The sequence below is a fragment of the Ahaetulla prasina genome, chromosome 5, assembly GCF_028640845.1.
Source record: "Ahaetulla prasina isolate Xishuangbanna chromosome 5, ASM2864084v1, whole genome shotgun sequence".
Lineage (NCBI taxonomy): Eukaryota > Metazoa > Chordata > Lepidosauria > Squamata > Colubridae > Ahaetulla > Ahaetulla prasina.
In genome coordinates, this window is record NC_080543.1 from 136,623,979 (window position 1) to 136,644,965 (window position 20,987).

The 20,987-nt window shown below is 43.2% G+C and overlaps 1 protein-coding gene across 1 annotated transcript in view; it reads left to right on the forward strand.

Moving 5' to 3' along the window:
• The first annotated feature begins 1,141 nt into the window (after positions 1-1,141).
• DNAJC15 (DnaJ heat shock protein family (Hsp40) member C15) overlaps positions 1,142-20,987 on the forward strand; it is a 33,740-nt gene continuing 13,894 nt past the window's right edge. The window contains exons 1-3 of the mRNA XM_058186583.1: positions 1,142-1,302; positions 14,804-14,855; positions 17,413-17,486. Of these exons, the coding sequence (XP_058042566.1) occupies positions 1,198-1,302; positions 14,804-14,855; positions 17,413-17,486 (231 nt within the window). The 5' untranslated portion in view covers positions 1,142-1,197. The remainder of the gene's footprint in view (positions 1,303-14,803; positions 14,856-17,412; positions 17,487-20,987) is intronic.

The following is a 20,987-nucleotide window of genomic DNA, read 5'->3' on the forward strand; positions in this document are numbered from 1 at the left end:
AAACCATTATATTTCCTCAAATTCAAGTTTTATTTTAAATTAAAAGAATTACTTACCATATTTCCTCAAATTAAAAAAAATATTTTACAAATATTAAAATGTGCACTGTTCCAAATGGGTAGATCTGTCTGTCATCTCTCTATCATTTATCTATCTATCTGGGTGATTCAGATATAACTATTGGAATATATATATATATATACATACACACATACGTAGGTCTTTGGTTATTCGGGTTTTCTCCCACGTAAAATTGGAAGTGTTTTGGCGATGTTTCGACGAAGTCTCATTCATCATCTTCAGGCTTCAGCTTCGTGCTTCTGGGAGCAATATGTGATTGCAGCTGTTTCTTCCTTTTTAACTGCTAGTGGGGGTTTGAACTGATTGGATGGGAGCTTGGCTGTGCTCTGATTGGATGGGGTTTTTTTGTGCTCTGATTGGCTGGGGGTGTGTCCTGTTTGGGAAAGGGCTTGATTGTGCTCAGATTAGTCTGAGTTGCAGGGGGATTTGAGCTGGTGAGCTGCATTGCTGTTTTTTGGCTTAGTGTTCGTAGTCGTGCTACATACACACACACATACATATATATACACACACATACATATACATACGTACATACATACATGCATGCATATACATACATACATATATCCAATTCTGCTTAGAATCAACCATTCTGGGCAAATGGATTAGAATGATTACAAATGTGTCTTAAAACATTCATTTGCATTTAATGGGGCTCAAACCCATATTACAAAGAAGAACAGGAATAAAAGAAAGATTGTTAACGTAATTGGTGTTTTTAAATTGGTGTTGGTAATTTATATTAATTTAAACGGGTAATTTAATTGGTTTTAAGAAACATATTCTCAAGTGTTTAGAATGTGTTGCCTTAAAACCAATTAAACTGCCCATTTAATTTAAATTAATCTAAATAGAAATAGAATCCAAACAAATCACTTTCTGCAACAGACGCCAATAAGGAAAGGCAGTAGTCCTGGCATTCTAAATCACGTCGAGCTTCGCTTGCTGCTACTGCGCATGGGCGGCATCATCGGGCAAAACCGCGTTCCAAGGCAGAAGAACGCCCGAAATCCCAGCGAGACTTTCGCAGGGTCATTAATTTTGTCCTTTCTGACCTTCCGTAGGTCTCTCTTTCTCTCTTTTTTTCCCCCCTTCCTTCCCTTTGGGCTAACAACGATGGAGCGGGCCGGGAGTTCCGCGGAGTCTCTTCGCTACGCGGAGTACGTAGGCCGGAGCCGCGGAGACAGCGGTGGCCGAGGACCGGACATCAACTACGGGCTGGTCAGTGTCGGGAGGTTGCCTTAGAAAGAGAGAACCGGCCTATCGTTTAAAGCGTGGAAATTGCCGGTCTCTCTCGAGCATGCGCAGTCGTGTCTCTGAAGCGGCTTGGCGACTGCGTGCTGGCGCCGGGCAACGGGCTGGCAGATCGCTTTCTTTGGCGCATGCGCAGAGGGCTTCATTTAATGTCAATTCAGTGGCATCTTGGTGCTAAAGTCAGACCAGAATTTTTCTATTAATCAATACGAGTTATCTTCTTATGAAGATTCACAGGAGGCAATAGTGTGATTTAGGTATTTTAGATTTATTGTATTGTGCTTTAAAAAAGAAGAAGCAGCAGCATAGCCAGGGTCCGATCTGGTTGAAAGGTGGATGGGAGACCACCAGGCGATGCCCAGACTGAGAAATTGAAAAACGTTCCCAAAGGTGTGGTGACCATTTCTGTATTTATGGATGATACCTACGCCACTTAAGAGTTACCTCTGCTTGCCTATAGATCAGGTATAAACAATTATAATGCAGTATGGTCATTGAACTGTTGTATTAAACTTTACGCATACAAGAACCCATCGTATGTATGTGTAATTGCCGTTGGTTTCTTTTCCTTTCCTAGGGTTTTTATCTAACTTTGTTTTATTAAAGAAGTCATAACAATTGACAAGTTTGACTGGTCTCAGAAAGCAAAACGGGATCAGATATACTTCACTGGGTGTGGAGGCTTGATTGGGATGTAGAAAAAAATCATTTTGTAGGAGATGACATTGCAAAATTGTATTGCTTGTAAAAAGCGCTGAACTATATCCACGTAGTCTCTGGGACTAAAAGTCTGCTCTGAGATGATTAGATTTGACCCTCCCTCCCTCCCTCCATCTTTTTCTTTCTTTTTCCTCCCTCCCTCCCTTCCTCCCTCCCTCCCTCCTTTCTTTTTTCTTTCATCTTCCCTCCCTTCTTCCATCCATCCATCCATCCATCTTCTTCTTTCTTTTTCCTTCCTTCCTTCTTTCCCTCCCTCCCTCCCTTCTTCTTTCTTTCATCTTCCTTCCTTCCCTCCCTCCCTCCTTCCATCCATCCATCCATCCTTTTCTTTCTTCTTTCTTTTTCCTTCCTCCCTCCTTTCCCTCCCTCCCTTCTTCTTTCTTTCATCTGCCTTCCTTCCCTCTGTCCCTTCTTCCATCCATCCATCCATCCATCTTTTTCTTTCTTCTTCCTTGTTCCTCCCTCCCTCCCTCCCTCCCTCCCTCCCTTTTTTCTTTCATCTTCCTTCCTTCCCTCCCTCCCTCCATCCATCTTTTTCTTTCATCTTTCTTTTCCTTCCCTCCCTCTCTTCCTTCTCCAGTCCTATTTCAAGTAAGGGGGCAAAAACCTTCAATTTATATATGCCTGTAGGAATTTAGCACCCACCCCCCTCCTAGAAGAATGAAATATTTTAGAAAATAGTTAAAAGGCAGAATATATTTCCCTGAATGAGGAATGGTGAAACATGATTTAATGACAAAGCAGCTTCCTGACCCCCCCCCACCTTTGTCAATGGGCCATTAAAGCCTCAGCCAAGCTCACTCATTTCCCCCCACCTTTGTCAATGGGTCAGAGGTAGAAACTCATTCTCCCCACCTTTGTCAATAGGCCATCATCATCTGCAACATAATAGGACCCATCTAGCAACTGAAACTCACCACATGACACCTGGGAAGATGACATCAGCCAGCAAGGCTAGCTAAGACCCCCACCCCCTGGGAGTCTGACAGCCAATCAGGGTACTCTTCCTGTGATCCAGGAATTTCAAAGCTCAGAAAAAGCATAGAATAGAATAGAATAGAATTTATTTTATTGGCCAAGTGTGATTGGACACACAAGGAATTTGTCTTGGTGCATGTGCTCTCAGTGTACATAAAAGAAAAGATACGTTCATCAAGGTACAACATTTACAACACAATTGATGGTCAATATATCAATATAAATCATAAGGATTGCCAGCAACAAGTTATAGTCATACAGTCATAAATGGAAAGAGATTGGTGATGGGAACTATGAGACGATTAATAGTGGTGCAGATTCAGTAAATAGTTTGACAGTGTTGAGGGAAATATTTGTTTAGCAGAGTGATGGCCTTCGGGAAAAAACTGTCCTTGTGTCTAGTTGTTCTGGTGTGCAGTGCTCTATAGCGTCGTTTTGAGGGTAGGAGTTGAAACAGTTTATGTCCAGGATGCGAGTGATCTGCAAATATTTTCACGGCCCTCTTCTAAATAAAGCCAGGGAGCGCACAGGATCTCAGCCCCTTTTCTGTTCAGGAACTCAAGCCATGTGATCCTGACCATCATTAAACCATCTTTCCAAGCAGCCTCCATGTTTCCAGTGTCTTTGTCCCCACTTGGAACTGAACCCAGATGGATATTTCTTCCAACATGCCTAAGGAATTTTGTGTCACGGGGCTGAATGTTGTCTGTGATATAACGTGTTGTGACCCAGGTTCCTGGACCCGGACTCCTGGACTCGGATGATTCAGAAAGTGAGGGAGAAGACCTGGCAAGCCCTGTTTCTCTTGAGCCCTTTCCCTCCCTGGCACCCACTCAAAGGGAGGAGGAGGGGCCGGCAAGACCTGCTTCCCTGGAGCCTCCTTCTGATTTGGCAACGCCCCAAGAACAGTTTTGGAGTGATGCAAGACTGCGCAGACGTGATCGGCGTGCGCAGCAGCGGAAGAGTTGGGGGAAAGCCAAGTCATAATTGTCATGCAGTGACATCTGCAGAGACTATAAATAGGAGGCGGGACTTCCTGGTTTTTTGTCTTGGACAAAGCAATGAATTGGCGCGGGCTAACTGTCTCAATGGAGGGAAGAATATATTCGTGAGTAATTCTGGCCTTATCTATAATTTCCTCGTTATCTCCAGAAACTTGGCAGGCCCGTGGGTAGACGTGGCCAGGGCATTTCCTTTCCCCTCCTTTGCCCTGCCATTTCCCCCCCCCTCTAATCATGGAGAAGCTGCTGCTGATTTCCGCTGGGATTTTTGCATTGTTTCATCCAGACATCTGTACTTCTTGTTTTAGTTTCCAGAGAGATTGTCCCGTTAATTTACTGCAAGGATAGCAAAAAAAAAAAAAAAGAAAGAAAAGAAAAAAAGGGAAAAAAAAAAAGACCTGGCATGATAAATTCCAATCCACAGAAAAATTAATGATTAAAAAGGGCTTAATCCTTCAGATGCCTGTAAGCTCTTTTTAAGCTGTTTTGCTGGATTAGCAGGATCTGTCTATCCCAGCATTTCTCAACCTTGGCAGCTTTAAGACCTGTGGACTTCAACTACCAGAATTCCCTACATTGAGAAAAAACGGGTCTATCCTTATCATCACCAAGATGATTGAGAAGTGGGATTAAAGAGTGTGTGTGTGTGTGTATTAGATTTTCATTTTTGGTAAATATGAACTTTTCAAGAGGCACGTCTTTCAAAACATGTCAAGCCTACTCTAAACTTTGCACAATTATTTTCTTGTTTTCCACCAGAAACGTAGGAAACCTTATGAAGGTTGGGTGGGGAAGTAGGAGACTAGTTCTGACACCCTTTCCAAATGGGGCTGTAGTGAATGACAGCTGGGGAGTGCCCTAAATGCAGGCAGTCCTCCACTTAGGACCACAATTGAGCCCAGGACTTACGTTGCCAGGTGAAAAATTGGTTAAGCGAGTTTTGCCCCATTTTTTTTTTATTTGCATTTATATCCCGCCCTTTTCCGAAGACTCAGGGCGGCTTACACTGTGTTAAGCAATAGTCTTCATCCATTTGTATATTATATACAAAGTCAACTTTATTGCCCCCAACAATCTGGGTCCTCATTTTACCTACCTTATAAAGGATGGAAGGCTGAGTCAACCTTGGGCCTGGTGGGACTAGAACCTGCAGTAATTGATGGCAGCTGCTGTTAATAACAGACTGTCTTACCAGTCTGAGCCACAGAGGCCCTTTTTACGACCTTTTTACGACCTTTCTTCCCCCGTTGCTAAGTGAATCGCTGCGGTTGTTAAGTTAGTAACGGGTTGTTAAGTGAATCTGTCTTCCCCATTGGTTTTGCTTGTCAGAAGGTTGCAAAACGGGGATCACGTGACCCGGGGGGCACTGCAACCGTCATAAGTACATGCCGGTTGCCAAGCATCTGACAGTGAGAACAATTAACCAGTGGAACAACTTGCCTGCAGAAGTTGTGAATGCTCCAACACTGGAAATTTTTAAGAAGATGTTGGATAACCATTTGTCTGAAATAATGTAGGGTTTCCTGCCTGGGCAGGGGGTTGGACTAGAAGACCTCCAAGGTCCCTTCCAACTCTGTTGTTGTTGTTGTTGTTGTTGTTGTTATCTGAATTTTGATCACGTGACCATTGCGATGCTGCAACAGCTTCTAAGTGTGAAAAACGGCCGTGAGTCACTTTTCTCAGCATGGTCGTAACTTCAAACGGTCACTAAGCGAATGGTTGCAAGTCAAGGACCACCTATAATGTCAGTAGTTTAAGTTTTGATCTTCAGGCATCGTGGAATCTTGATTATATTTCCTAAAGCGGAGATGGGCAATCAGAGGCCCTTGAATTATTGATGGACTACAATTCCCAACATCCCTCACCACTGGCTGAGCTTGTCAGGAGAAGGAGGGGTGAGCGATCCCCCCCCTTCCATCCTTAATATGAGATATGGACCCGCATCTCCAGATAACACTGATAAGTGTGATTTGTTGTGGAGAAGGTCAACCTTCTGTGGGAAGCCTCCCCCACAAAGAATGAAATATTTTGGGGGGGTTATTAAAAAAAGGCAGAATATTATATTTTCCTTAAAGAAGAAGAGGATAAATTTGCAGAGATTCTCCGTCATCCAGGTCATGGTTGTCTCAAAGGTGCTTTTTTTCAGGAGGCAACTGGACTTTCTTTGTTTTTTTTCTTCTTTTGAAGGCGTCTCGCTTCTCATCCAAGAAGCTTCTTCAGCTCTGACTGGATTCCCCAACCATCCAGTCAGAGCTGAAGAAGCTTCTTGGATGAGAAGCGAAACGCCTTCAACAGAAAAAACAAAGAAAATCCAGTTGCCTCCTGAAAACAAGCTCCTTTGGGAGAGGAGAAGAAACATGTTCTTAAAGGCAGAAAGCAGCCCCAGTCTGCCCTGCTACATGAAAACAGCTTCATGCTGAACGCTGGAGGCTTTAGAGATGGATATTTTGTACCCATTTTTTAAAATTTGCATTTATATCCCACCCTTCTCCAAAGACTCAGGGCGGCTTACAGTGTGTAAGGCAATAGTCTTCATCCATTTGTATATTATATACAAAGTCAACTTATTGCCCCCCCCAACAATCTGGGTCCTCATTTTACCTACCTTATAAAGGATGGAAGGCTGAGTCAACCTTGGGCCTGGTGGGGCTTGAACATGCAGTAATTGCAGGCAGCTGTGTTAATAACAGATTGTCTTACCAGTCTCAGAGGCCCTAAGAAAGCCAGGCCGTCCTATTCATAAAAACACCCCCTTCAGCCACAACTCCCACCGAAGGCTGGAGCTGATGGGGATTAAAAAGTAGGAAAACAAAGAATAGCATAGCATAGCATAGCATAGCATAGCATAGCATAGCATAGCATAGCATAGCATAGAATAGCATAGAATAGCATAGAATAGCATAGAATAGAAGGGTTAGGGTTAGGATTAGGGATAGGGATAGGGATAGGGATAGGGATAGGGATAGGGATAGAATAGAATAGAATAGAATAAGAATAAGAATAAGAATAAGAATAGAACAGAGAAGAGAAGAGAAGAGAAGAGAAGATGGAGTGGAATGGAATGGAATGGAATGGAATAGAGTAGAATAAAGAATAGAATAGAATAGAATAGAATAGAATAGAATAGAATAGAATAGAATAGAATAGAATAGAATAGAATAGAAGCGTTAGGGTTAGGATTAAGGATAGGATAGGATAGGATAGGATAGGATAGGATAGGATAGGATAGAATAAGAACAGAACAGAGAAGAGAAGAGAAGAGAAGAGAAGATGGAGTGGAATGGAATGGAATGGAATAGAGTAGAATAAAGAATAGAATAGAATAGAATAGAATAGAATAGAATAGAATAGAATAGAATAGAATAGAATAGAATAGAATAGAAGGGTTAGGGTTGGGATTGGGATAGAATAGAATAGAATAGAATAGAATAGAATAGAATAGAATAGAATAAGAACAGAACAGAGAAGAGAAGAGAAAAGAAGATGGAGTGGAATGGAATGGAATGGAATGGAATGGAATAGAGTAGAATAGAATAGAATAGAATAGAATAGAATAGAATAGAATAGAATAGAATAGAATAGAATAGGTGTTGATGAACGTCTTTAAAGCGCTCCATGGCATAGGGCCGGGTTACTTACGGGACCGCCTGCTGCTACCGAATACCTCTCACCGACCCGTGCGCTCTCACAGAGAGGGACTCCTCAGGGTGCCGTCGGCGCGACAGTGTCGTCTGGCGACGCCCAGGGGAAGGGCCTTCTCTGTGGGGGCTCCCGCCTCTGGAACGAACTCCCCAGGACTTTGTCAACTTCCGGACCTCCAGACCTTTCATGAGCTTAAAACTCACTTATTCACCTCGCTGGACTGGGTTAGTTTTTAAGTTTATGGGTTTTTAATGGGTTTTATTTCTAAATTTTAATTTTGGCCAATTTAATAAGTTTTTTAATTGTATTTTAATTGTATTTATAGTGTATTATGTATTTTTACTTGGCTGTGAACCGCCCTGAGTCCTTCGGGAGAAGGGTGGTATACAAATTTAAATAATAAATAAATAAATAAAATAGAATAGAATAGAATAGAATAGAATAGAATAGAAGGGTTAGGGTTAGGATTAGGGATAGGATAGGATAGAATAGAATAGAATAAGAATAGAACAGAACAGAGAAGAGAAGAGAAGATGGAGTGGAATGGAATGGAATGGAATGGAATGGAATAGAGTAGAATAAAGAATAGAATAGAATAGAATAGAATAGAATAGAATAGAATAGAATAGAATAGAATAGAATAGAAGGGTTAGGGTTGGGATTGGGATAGAATAGAATAGAATAGAATAGAATAGAATAGAATAGAATAGAATAGAATAGAATAGAATAAGAACAGAACAGAGAAGAGAAGATGGAGTGGAATGGAATGGAATAGAGTAGAATAGAATAGAATAGAATAAGAACAGAACAGAGAAGAGAAGATGGAGTGGAATGGAATGGAATAGAGTAGAATAGAATAGAATAGAATAGAATTGAATTGAATTGAATTGAATAGAATAGAAGGGTTAGGGTTAGGATTAGGGATAGGATAGGATAGGATAGAATAGAATAGAATAAGAATAGAACAGAACAGAGAAGAGAAGAGAAGATGGAGTGGAATGGAATGGAATGGAACAGAGAAGAGAAGAGAAGATGGAGTGGAATGGAATGGAATGGAATGGAATAGAGTAGAATAAAGAATAGAATAGAATAGAATAGAATAGAATAGAATAGAATAGAATCTCAGTGTACATAAAAGAAAAGATACTTTCATCAAGGTACAAAACTTACAACAACACTTAATGATAGTCTCCTAAAGACTCCTAAACTCTATATCCCCCCACCCAACTCCAAGGACAGGGCATGACCACCCAGCCACAAAGGGGGGGGTCAGGCAACGATAATTAGAATACTAAAAAGGCACCCTCAAGCACAGGTCAAAGTACATTTCACAACAAACAGGCAACTCAACCGCAGAGCCCCCAAAAACCGTATAAAAGCTGGCCTACTCTCAACCCCCTTTTGTCAGCCACCCCATAAACAGGCTACGGCCCCTGAAGTTCCTGGCATCCAAATAAACAGAGGCCGTCTTTCATTGCATTTTATTTCCAGCATCTTTCTCCCAGCTTGGAACTGGACCGTTTTTTTTTTCTTCCATTCCTTCTGAAATTAGTTTAAAATCAATGTTAAGTTTATTATGAGAATTTGCAAAAAAAAAAAAAAAGCTTGTTATTCATCTTTCTGCATTGGCTAAAACATTTGCTTTTATTGCTCCGGCATTCATTAACAGATCCAGTAACAATTCAGCGAGGTCCCGAATTTCCAGGATCAATTCCTCCTGAGCCATTTTGGAGCCTAGCCAAATAAATTAAACTAGAAACCCAGAAAATGAGCACGGAGAAGAAAAGACACTCGTTGTGGCATCCTTGATGCCACCTGAAGCAGAGCTCAGACTGAGCATCATTTGCAAACAGGGCAGCTGTAGAGGATTCAGAGAGCCATTCCATGTCCTTGGTTTTGTTTTGCTTTTATCTTCTATTTTTTTAGTATGTGCTATCACTGTGATGGCAAACCTTTTTGCCAACACGTGCCAAAAGTGGGGGGAGCGAGGGCGAGTGGCGCATGAGCATGCCCACACCCATAATTCAATGCCCCTCGCCCCCCCCATGCATGTGTGCGCTCCCACCCACCCACCCGCATTTTCCCTATTTTTGGCACGCGATGGCACGGTGGGCCCTGTTCTGTCCCCCCACCTCAGTCCGGCAGGCACGTGAACTGACTCAGTTAGCCAGCAATTTAGTCCACGGAAGCTATCAGCTCTGGCAGCAGACCAGCGAACGTCTGCCAAGGTTTTCCCTGATGTTACCGGAGCAATCAGAAAGTCAGGAACAAACAGCAATCCAGGCCAAATGCTCAGTCAAATAGTTCAGCTCAATTTTTCTCCAGTCAGTTGGTTTGTCCGTCACGAAGTAGTAGAGCAGCCCCTCCTGCTTTTATACCCTGTGGGGTGTGGCTCCGTGACTCAGCACTCTCTAGTCCTGCTCCACCCCTTCTTCTGTTGTTCCCACCTTGTCTTGTCTATGAAACCAGGACTGATTGTCCACAGCTGGGTCTGGAAGCATTTCCTGGGCGGGGGGGAGATACAGGAGACAGAGGCCTCGTCACCACCTGGCCTGCCTGTGGCTCCTGGAGCTAAGCCAGAGAGGCCGGCCCTGCAGAGGGGAGCCCTGACTGCCCTTCCCTCTCATTCTCTGAGTCACTTTCTGGCAGGGGGCCAGGCCCGGGAGGGGTGCTGGAGCCACAACAGGCCCAGTAGCCCTGTTTTTCTCCCTCCCCAGGCTCCAGAGACTTCCTTGGAGCCTGGGGAGGGTGAAAACGGCCTTCCCCGTCCCCCAAGAGACCCTCCGGAGGCTGGAAATGTCCCCTTTTTTGACTTCCGGTGGGCCCAGAAGGCCTGAAAATCAGCTGGCTGTGCGCAGATGTTGTTGTGCCTCGCTCGCCCCCTCCCCCCCCCCCCGCCGCAGCCGGGCCCTTCTCATCTCCTGCCAGATACTGATAGTACAGGAGAATGTCCTGGCATGCCTCGAGCCCCCAGTCCTGGCACCATGGCCGGAGAAACTGAGCAAACAAACCTCCCTCCGATAGCATGTGCGCCTGAAGCCAGCCACGAGCTGGGATTACCTGCAGCTGGGGACGAAATGATGCAATGGACAGATCCTCGCTTCCGGAGAATGGAGAGGCGACGTCAGCAAAAGGAAGGGAGGGGCAGGCCTGGATAAGTGCTGAGTCATGGAGCCACACCCCATGGCCTATATAAAGGATCTGCTTTCTGGCATTCTCTGAGTCAGGCAAAGTCTAATCTGGATTGCTGAAGTCACACCTTGGATTCCTGCCTGCCCTGAGGACTCTGATAGGACTTTGGCAGAGCTGCAGAGGCACGCTTGATACGGACTTCCCCGACCCGGCCGTCAGAGGAGGAGTGGGACACGACAGATGTGCACTGGAGCTGAGCTAGGGCAATGCTTGCGTGCCCACAGATATGGCTCCACGGACCACCTGTGGCATGCATTCCATAGGTTCGCCATCACGCTGCTATCAGCTCTTCAGGGAAGCATCAGCAGAAAGGCTATGGAGATGGGAAAAGATTCATGTGCCCAGTTCTGAGTTTAATGCTGTCTGGTTTTTTTTTCTTATCTGTTTCCTTTTCCCCTCTAAACCTTAGAAATTCGGTGTCCTTTCCTTTGCCCCCATAGCTTCTAATTGAGGTTGTTTATGGAGACTTGCAGGCAATTTCGCATAGCCTGGTTATTTTATACAGGACTCGCGTTATTTATGTCTCTGGCAAGCCAATTTTGCAAGTTTAGTCAAGTGTTTCGAGAAAGGCTTTGGAAAAATTTAAAGGGACCTCGGAACTGTCAGCATTTGCTGCCATAATAACTGTAAATTTCCCAAGAGGTTTTGAGGATAATTGCCATCACACTTAATGTATATCTTCTGACGGTAATGCTAAATATTATGCCGATGGTTCGATTTTTTAATTTTATATTTCCGAAAAACACGTCAGTGGATTCTCACATCACCACTTTTAAACAAACAAGCGAAGGAAAAGAAAATATGTCCGTTGCAGTTTTTCCATTAGCCTAGTTAGGGTTTTTTTTTTTCCCCTTTTCTTTTTTTTAATATTAGGAAAAGAGCTTCATTCGAAGTAATGGAATAAAGTGCTTGTTTGTTTTCACCCTACAGGGAAGTTTCTTCGTTAGGATGATATCTCAGGAAGGCTTTCTGTGATAATCTACTGCTGTGTCGGAATAATTTGTAAGGAATCGGGTAATGAAAACGCCAGTCCCCAATTAAAATACGGGGAATGCGTATTTTAGGAATGCATTAGAGGAAGGCATAACAAGTTTTGAAAATGATTAGCCGTGCAGCAATACAACGTTAATCCACTTTTTAAAAAAAATTTTAGTAGTAAGGGGTTTCTCACGGCTATTGTATAAAGCAAGTGGGTGCATTTTTCTCTTTTGTTGTTGTTAGTTGTGAAGTCGTATCCAACCCATCACGACCCCATGGACAGCGTTCCTATCCTCTACCATCCTCTGGAGTCCATTGAAGCTCACGCCGACTGCTTCGGTGACTCCATCCAGGAACCTCGTTCTCTGTCGTCCCCTTCTTCTTCTTTTGCCCGCCATCACGGATCCAGGTTTTCAAACTTGGCCATTTTAAGATCTGTGGACTTCAGCTCCCAGAATTCCTCAGCTAGGAAGGTCACGTATTTTCAAATTGCCAAGTTTGAAACGTTGATCAAGGAGAAAAGGGCCATGTGTTTTTCCAGTCGCCATTCTGGTCTGAATTTGGGATAATCAAGATTGTAATATTTCTATTCCTTCACCAGATAGGAGGGCAGACTGAAGTGAAATGCTTAACGTATGAGCTGACGTGACTTTTCTGGGGAAACTTGACATTTTACAATTGCAATTTGTTTTAAGCAGCTTTCAGCCCTATGGGTAAGGGAACACGGAAGTGTGTATTAAAATGTGTATATTTTGTGCGTATTAAAACGTGCAAAACTTTTGTGCTGTTTGGTTCGTGCAAGCAAAGGACCGTAAGTTGGATTTTTAAAATGTGATTTTTGGGGGGGGGGGAGAATTTGAGAAAAATATGCACCACTCTTATTCTTGATATAATTTTTAGAAAATCACGTTTTCTAAAGTCACTCAAACCACGTTTAGTGGTTTGAAGACCATCTGCTTGGATTTTGTGCCACCAGAGTTGGTCATAATAGGCCAGCTTCTTCCGGACGAATATAGATAGATAATCCCTTTTACTCTGTGCATGAAGTACTCTGGAGCACATAGTACAAAAATCACAGATCTCTCTCTCTCATTTTGGGTGCGCGTCTTGCATGGGCGAGCAAGAGCAACAAACATCACCTTCCCCCATTAACGAAATAAGCAGTCTAATTACTGTGTGTCTTGTATTGTGAGAATTAATGTTTGTAAACTTACTTCAAGAGGCTTAGATTAAAGATGCTGTACAAGTGGAAAGAATTATTCTTGAGAATGAGGAGTTGGGCCTCTTGGAACAAGGCAAAACATGACAAGAATTCCAACAGTGAACTGTAATCACTTGAAGTGGCGCATCAGCTGGGCTCTTAGGAATATTAATGGGAGTTCGTACAGAACGAAAAGCGTGGCTCTGAATAATGTGCAGCACCTCGGTTGAGCACTGTGGAATAAGCTGGCGCTGCCGTCAGCCCTCGCTTCGACTTCATTTGTTTTTCTGTGCATCCATATGTTGGCGTTCAGGGTGGTTCAGAGTCGCCTCTGTTGAGAGGGACAGCGCATAAATTGGATGGATGGATGGATGGATGGATAAACAGACAGACAGACATCATAGATTAGAAGATAGATAGATGATATGAGAGAGAGAGAGAGATTGAAAGATTTTAGAGATAATGATAGATGGATAGATGGATTACAGAGAGAGAGAGAGAGAATAAACATGAACAGACATGATAGATTTGGATAGGATAGATAGATAGATAGATAGATAGATAGATAGATAGATAGATAGATAGATAGATAGATAGATAGATGTATATGTGTGTGAGAGAGGATAGACATAAAGAGACATGATAGATTAGGATAGATAGATTGAAAGATGATAGATAGATAGATAGATAGATAGATAGATAGATAGATAGATAGATAGATAGATAGATAGATAGATAGATAGACAGACCGACCGACCGACCGAAAGACAGACAGACAGATAGATAGATATTGGACATAGAGATAGAGATAGATAGATTTTAGAGATAATGATAGATGGATAGATGGATTAGAATGAGAGAGAGAGAGAGAGAAGATAAACATAAACAGACATGATAGATTTGGATAGATGAGATAGATAGATAGATAGATAGATAGATAGATAGATAGATAGATGATAGATTAGGATAGATAGATAGATAGATAGATAGATAGATAGATAGATAGATAGACAGACAGACAGACAGATAGATGTGTATGTGTGTGAGAGAGGATAGACATAAAGAGACATGATAGATTAGGATAGATAGATAGATTGAAAGATGATAGATAGATAGATAGATAGATAGATAGATAGATAGATAGATAGATAGATAGATAGATGATAGATAGACAGACAGACAGACAGACAGACAGACAGACAGACAGATAGATAGATATTGGATATAGAGATAAAGATAGATAGATTTTAGAGATAATGATAGATGGATAGATGGATTAGAATGAGAGAGAGAGAGAGAAGATAAACATAAACAGACATGATAGATTTGGATAGATGAGATAGATAGATAGATAGATAGATAGATAGATAGATAGATAGATAGATAGATAGATAGATAGGAAGGAGAGACCGACAGACACACACACACACATTTTTCACAGGTCCTTCTCACCAGCTGCAAGCAGAGGTTTTCTCATGGCCTTTTGCACATGCTCAGAAGCCCTAACCTTACAGCACCATCTGAAACCAATACATCACCTTGACTTTTTCCAAAGCTTTTGTTGAGTTTTGAGCTCAACGGTGTCATAATTCCCAATGCAGTCGAATTAGAAGTCCAAATTTTTATTGTTGGCATCTGAAGTTTGTTTTTTTTTGTTATTTGAAAAATTGCATCTCAATCATTGTGCAAGCAACGTTTTCATTTTTCTAGTGTCAAATTGCTAAATTTCTTCCTTCTTCTTCTTTTTTTTTAATAGGCCAAATCTGTCATCGGAGTTGGCCTGGGCATCGCAGCCGTTGCTTTTGGAGGTTAGTATAAATACGCTTCAGAATAAAATACCGTATGTTAACATAACACAATTTCTTAAGCAAAAAAGAAAAAAAAAATCAGGAATGCTACCTTTCATATCCGGCGAGATTACCAATCCACCAGTATATAAAAAAGTAAACTTCCCTTTGAGTTGACTCTGGCTTCTGGTGGCTGTATTGAGTGGCCTGCTGATTTGAGATATAATCAGGGACGACTTTAATTTTGAATAATTTGTCAATTGCTGGAGGGATTTTAAATCCTCCCAAATCACAGTATAGTATTGTTTGACAATAAATTAAAAAAACAAAACAAAACCATTCCCAAATTGACACAATGATCTATCTGGGCTTTGACCTAAATATAGTAATGGCCAAAATTGTGGAAACCTTTTGGAGAAAGTGCATTTTTGAGGTTTGATGGCTAATAACACCTTTTTTTTTTTTTGAGTTTCAAGATAATCCTATTCCCCTGCTGGAATGGCCTGGGAATAGCCCAGATCTTTAACCCAATTGAAAATCTATGGAGCCGACTAAAGAAACTTGTTACTCAGAAGCGACCCAGCAATAAAATCCAATTAATAGAAGCCATCATTCAATCTTGGTTTCACATTAGAACAGCTGCAGAACTAAAAGTTTACTTCATGGGAAGACGTTGTAAGGCCGTAGTTCATGCTAAAGGTTACCCAATTTAGGATTAATCCAACTAAGGATGAATTGACATGATGATAACTTTTGTATATCTCATTTTTTCTATGATTGATTGATTGATTGATTGATTGATTGATTGATTGATTGATTGATTTATTTATTTATTTATTTGAATTTATATCCCGCCCTTCTCCGAAGATTCAGGGCGGCTTACATTGTGTTAAGCACTAGTCTACATCCATTTGTATATTTATATACAAAGTCAACTTTTTATTGCCCCCAACAATCTGGGTCCTCATTTTTTCTACCTTATAAAGGATGGAAGGCTGAGTCAACCTTGGGCCTGGTGGGACTTGAACTTGCAGTAATTGCAAGCGGCTGTGTTAATAACAGACTGCTTTAGTCTGTTGAGCCACCAGAGGCCCTATGATGATCATTTTTGTATATCTGATTTTTTCTACGTGTTTCCCTTTTCTTCTTTATACTGTAACTGCTATTCTAATAGCAAATCCTTCATAAAGGGGTTAGGGTTAGGGAATGAAGACTATTGCTAACATAGTGTAAGCCGCCATGAGTCTTCGGAGAAGGGCGGGATATAAATGCAAATAAAAAAAAAAGTTATAGCATTACATTCCTGATTCAATTAGCTTTCCACTGATATATAATTTTATGGTATTACTCCCAAAAAACCAGTGGTGTTATTAGCTAGTTTTAGAAAATACACTTTTCTACAACTTTGGCCACTACTGTACAGGCAGCCCTTGACCTACGACCATAATTGAGCCCAAAATTCTTGTAGTAAGGCTTTTCTTACCATATTTCTTAAATCAATCGCTGACGTTGTTAAGTTAGTCACACGGTCGTTAAACGAATCTGGCTTGCCTGTTGACTTGGCTCATCAAAAGGTCACAAAAAGGGATCATGTGACCCCTGGGAGACTGCATCCGTCATAAATACGAGTCGGGTTCCCAAGAATTTTGGGAATCATGAATTTTGATCTCATGACCATGGTGGGTGCCTCAACGGTCGCAAGTGTGAAAAACGGCCCAGAAGTCCCTTTTTTCCGGTGCCGTCGTAACTTCGAACAGTCACTAAACGAATGGTTGTAAAAACCTGAGATTCCTGCCCTCATTTTTTCCTGAAATAAGTTAATACACAGCATTGCTTTCTGTGAAGTTCATTGAAGAGATGGATTTGGGAGAAAGAGAGCCAGACGTTAAAAAGAGTTTAGTATCAGTGTAATATTTTTGTGAGGGATGCAGTAGCTCAGTGGCTAAGATGCTGAGCTCGTCGATCAAAAGGTCGCCAGTTCAGCGGTTCGAATCCCTAGTGTTGCCGTGTAACGGGGTGAGCTCCCATTCCTTGTCCCAGCTTCTGCCAACCTAGCAGTTCGAAAGCAGGTAAAAAATGCAAGTAGAAAAAATAGGGACCACCTTCGGTGGGAAGGGAAGAGCGTTCCGTGCGCCTTTGGCGTTGAGTCATGCCGGTCACATGACCACGGAGACGTCTTCGGACAGCGCTGGCTCTTCGGCTTTGAAACGGAGATGAGCACCGCCCCCTAGAGTCGGGAACGACTAGCACATACCTGCGAGGGAAACCTTTACCTTTAATATTTTTGTGATGAGCAAGTAGTTTCTGAAAAAGATATCTTTTCCCCCTATAACACTGTAAAAACGAAGACCGATTTCACCTGCCAATTTTTCCTCCTGCCGGACTGGGCCTGCCTCCAAAACCAGCCGCCGGGGAAACCGTCTAAATCAAAAAAAAGGGCAACAGCTAATGAAATTGGGGGGAGGGGGGGGCGAAGAAAATTAAATACTCGGATTTCTGGCCGAAAGTGCTAGTGCTGCATATACTTCTATAGCAGTTATTCAGATGTTAAGTTGCCTTTGGTTTCAATATTTTATAGGTCGTTACGCCTTCCAACTCTGGAAACCTTTAGAAGAAATCTTCTCCCAGGTAGCAAAGAACATTTCAGCGACTGTAAGTTGAAATCTTAGATCCTTTTTCGTAATGTTAGAAGGGGGGGAAAAAAACCCACATCTTGATAGAGTTGGAATTGGGTGTGTCTAGTTTGATGAAAAGAAAGAGCAGGGGAGACACGATAGCACTTCCGATATCTCAGGGGCTGCCCCAAAGAAGAGGGAGTCCAGCTATTCTCCAAAGCACCAGAAGGCAGGACAAGAAGCATTGGATGGAAACTAATCAACCTTCCTAACAATGTGGACAATTAACGACTTGCCTGCAGAAGTTATAGGTGCTCCAACACTGGAGGTTTTTAAGAAGAGATCGGACAACCATTTGTCTGAAATGGTATGAGGGTTTCCTGCCTGAGAAGGGGGTTGGACTAGAAGACCTCCAAGGTCCCTTCCAACTTATATTCTATTCTGTTCCGTTTTATCTATTCTATTCTATTCTATTCTATTCTATTCTATTCTATTCTATTCTATTCTATTCTATTCTATTCTATTTTATTCCTGTTCTGTTCTATTCTATTCTGTTCTATTCTATTCTGTTCTGTTCTGTTCTGTTCTGTTCTGTTCTGTTCTGCTCTGCTCTGCTCTGTTCTGTTCTGTTCTACTCTACTCTACTCTACTCTACTCTACTCTACTCTACTCTACTCTACTCTACTCTACTGTCATGCATAGCTTCACAGATACACACACACACACACACACACACAGAGGTAGTATACAGCAGTGGTGAAATCCAAATTTTTTTACTACCGGTTCTGTGGGCGTGGTTTGGTGGGCGTGGCAGGGGAAGGATACTGCAAAATCTCCATTCCCACCCCACTCCAGAGGAAGGATATTGCAAAATTCCCATTCCCGCCCCATTCCTGGGGGAAGGATACTGCAAAATCTCCATTCCCTCCCCACTCCTGGGACCAACCAGAGGTAGCATTTGCCGGTTCTCCGAACTACTCAAAATTTCCGCTACTCGTTCTTCAGAACCTGTCAGAATTGCTGGATTTCACCCCTGGTATACAGATATATGGTATATACAGATAGTCCTTGAGTTATAACTGTTCATTTAGTGACCTATAGCTATAGCTTCACACACATACAGTACATAAACACAGAGATCCGTAATCATATTAAGCTTTTCTGTCTGTCTATCTGTCTGTCTGGTAGGATCTGTTTGCTGTGCAACTTACTTCCTTTTGAGGGCTGGGGAGGGTGCAAAAAGCGAGACCGGCCCCTCCTATTGGCTCTGGTGCGAGACAGAAGCTCCCCAGCTCCATCTATTATTAAAATCCTATTTGTCTCTGACCTAAATCCTCCCCCTCCCCTCCTCCCCCTCCCCCTCCCCGTTGGTCTCTTTGTGTCTGCCTAATCTGCCTCCGCTTGGCTGGCCTGCTCCTTTCCTTTTATTCCTCTCCCCTTCCATTCGCTCCACTCCCACTCCCCAGCTTTTATATACACACATTTTTCATACATATACAACGACAATAACAACAACAGCCCCACAGCCTTCTATTATCTATCCCTTGCCTATTTCTGTTTTGAATGAGTGGGTCTGACCGAGAGTTTAGCAACCCCGAGCATGGATTTGATGGATCGCTGCCTATTTTTTTTAATCTCCCACTCGATTCTGTAGGCGGTAGCTGTAGCTCTCAGAAATGTTAGACTAAAATTAGTTTCGTATTATATCAGTAAATGCGAAGGTGCTCAGAGGGATGGTTGATGTTGTGGCCTGGCCCCTCCACCAGCTGAATAAGAGGAGGAGGCGTGGGAGTCAAGGTCAGCATCAAGGCAACCTGAGAGCTCCGAGGGGGGAAGAGAGAATAGAGCTGTCAGAGAGAGAGAGAGCCAGAGCCGGGGCCGTCCGTCAGCCCTCAGATGGAGAGTCAACAGCCCCCAGGTCTAGAGGTGGCTGATGAGGAAGAGGAGGAACAGCTGGGTCCAGTGCCTGACACGCAGATATGCAGATACGCAGAAGGCAGAGGAGAGGAGAGCAGTGGAAATCTATGGGCCGGTCCTTGGGACGGAAGAGCCACTGCTGCTAGCGAAGCCTCACCCTAGCTCTGGGGATAAAAGGCAGGGGGTGGAGATGAATATCAGACAACTCTTCATGTCCCTGCCGGATGGACTTGTTAGCCTGCAGTGAAACTTTTTGCCAGGGCTATATAAAGGAATCTTTGAGTTCACTTCAGAGGGTTTGTCGTGTTCGGGGAGCTGGGTCAGAACAGTTGAGGAGCAGCAAGCAGTTCACAGTGTGTCTTTGACTGGGAAGATAAATGAGGATGGAGTTTCCTTCTCCGAGCCTGTGGGTCGGTTTGCGAACATTTCGTTACCAGCCTAGGTAACATCTTCAGCAGAGTTGAAGGGGTGACAGTGTTCCTCAGCTTATAAGGGCTTTGTGTGGTCAGTAGGTCTTGTGATGGGGAGGTCACTTCAGGTGAAGGTCTTGTGATGGGCCTTGAGATGGGTCAGGTGTGGGTCATGTCAGGTATGGGTCTTCTGATGGGCTTTGAGATGGGTCAGGTGTGGGTGTGTCATGTGAGGGTCTTGAGATGGGTCAGGTGTGGGTCACATCAGGTATGGATCTTCTGATGGGCTTTGAGATGGGTCAGGTGTGGGTGTGTCACGTGAGGATCTTGAGATGGGTCAGGTGTGGGTCACATCAGGTATGGGTCTTCTGATGGGCCTTGAGATGGGTCAGGTGTGGGTGTGTCAAGTGAGGGTCTTGAGATGGGTCAGGTGTGGGTCATGTCAGGTATGGGTCTTCTGATGGGCCTTGAGATGGGTCAGATGTGGGTGTGTCAAGTGAGGGTCTTGAGATGGGTCAGGTGTGGGTCACATCAGGTATGGGTCTTCTGATGGGCCTTGAGATGGGTCAGGTGTGGTTGTGTCAAGTGAGGGTCTTGAGATGGGTCAGGTGTGGGTCACATCAGGTATGGATCTTCTGATGGGCCTTGAGATGGGTCAGGTGTGGGTGTGTCAAGTGAGGGTCTTGAGATGGGTCAGGTGTGGGTCACATCAGGTATGGGTCTTCTGATGGGCCTTGAGATGGGTCAGGTGTGGGTCACGTCAGGTATGGGTCTTCTGATGGGCCTTGAGATGGGTCAGGTGTGGGTGTGTCAAGTGAGGGTCTTGAGATGGGTCAGGTGTGGAGCATGTCAGGTGAGCGTCTTGAGGTGGGTCAGATGCAGGTCACGTCACTTGAGATTCTTGTGATGGGTCCTGAGATGGGTCAGGAGTGGGTTGCATCAAGTGAGATTCTTGTGATGGGTAAGATGGGGTCACAACATTTCACTTATAACAGAATAACAGAATTGGAAGGGACCTCGGAGGTCTTCTAGTCTAACTCCCTGCTCAAGCAGGAGACCCTACACCATTCTGGACAAATGGCTGTCCAATATCTTCTTAAAAACCTCCAGTGTTGGAGCATTCACAACTTCTGGTGGCAAGCAGTTCCACTGGTTAATTGTCCTCACTGTTAGGAAGTTCCTCCTTAATTCCAGGTTGCTTCTCTCCTGGA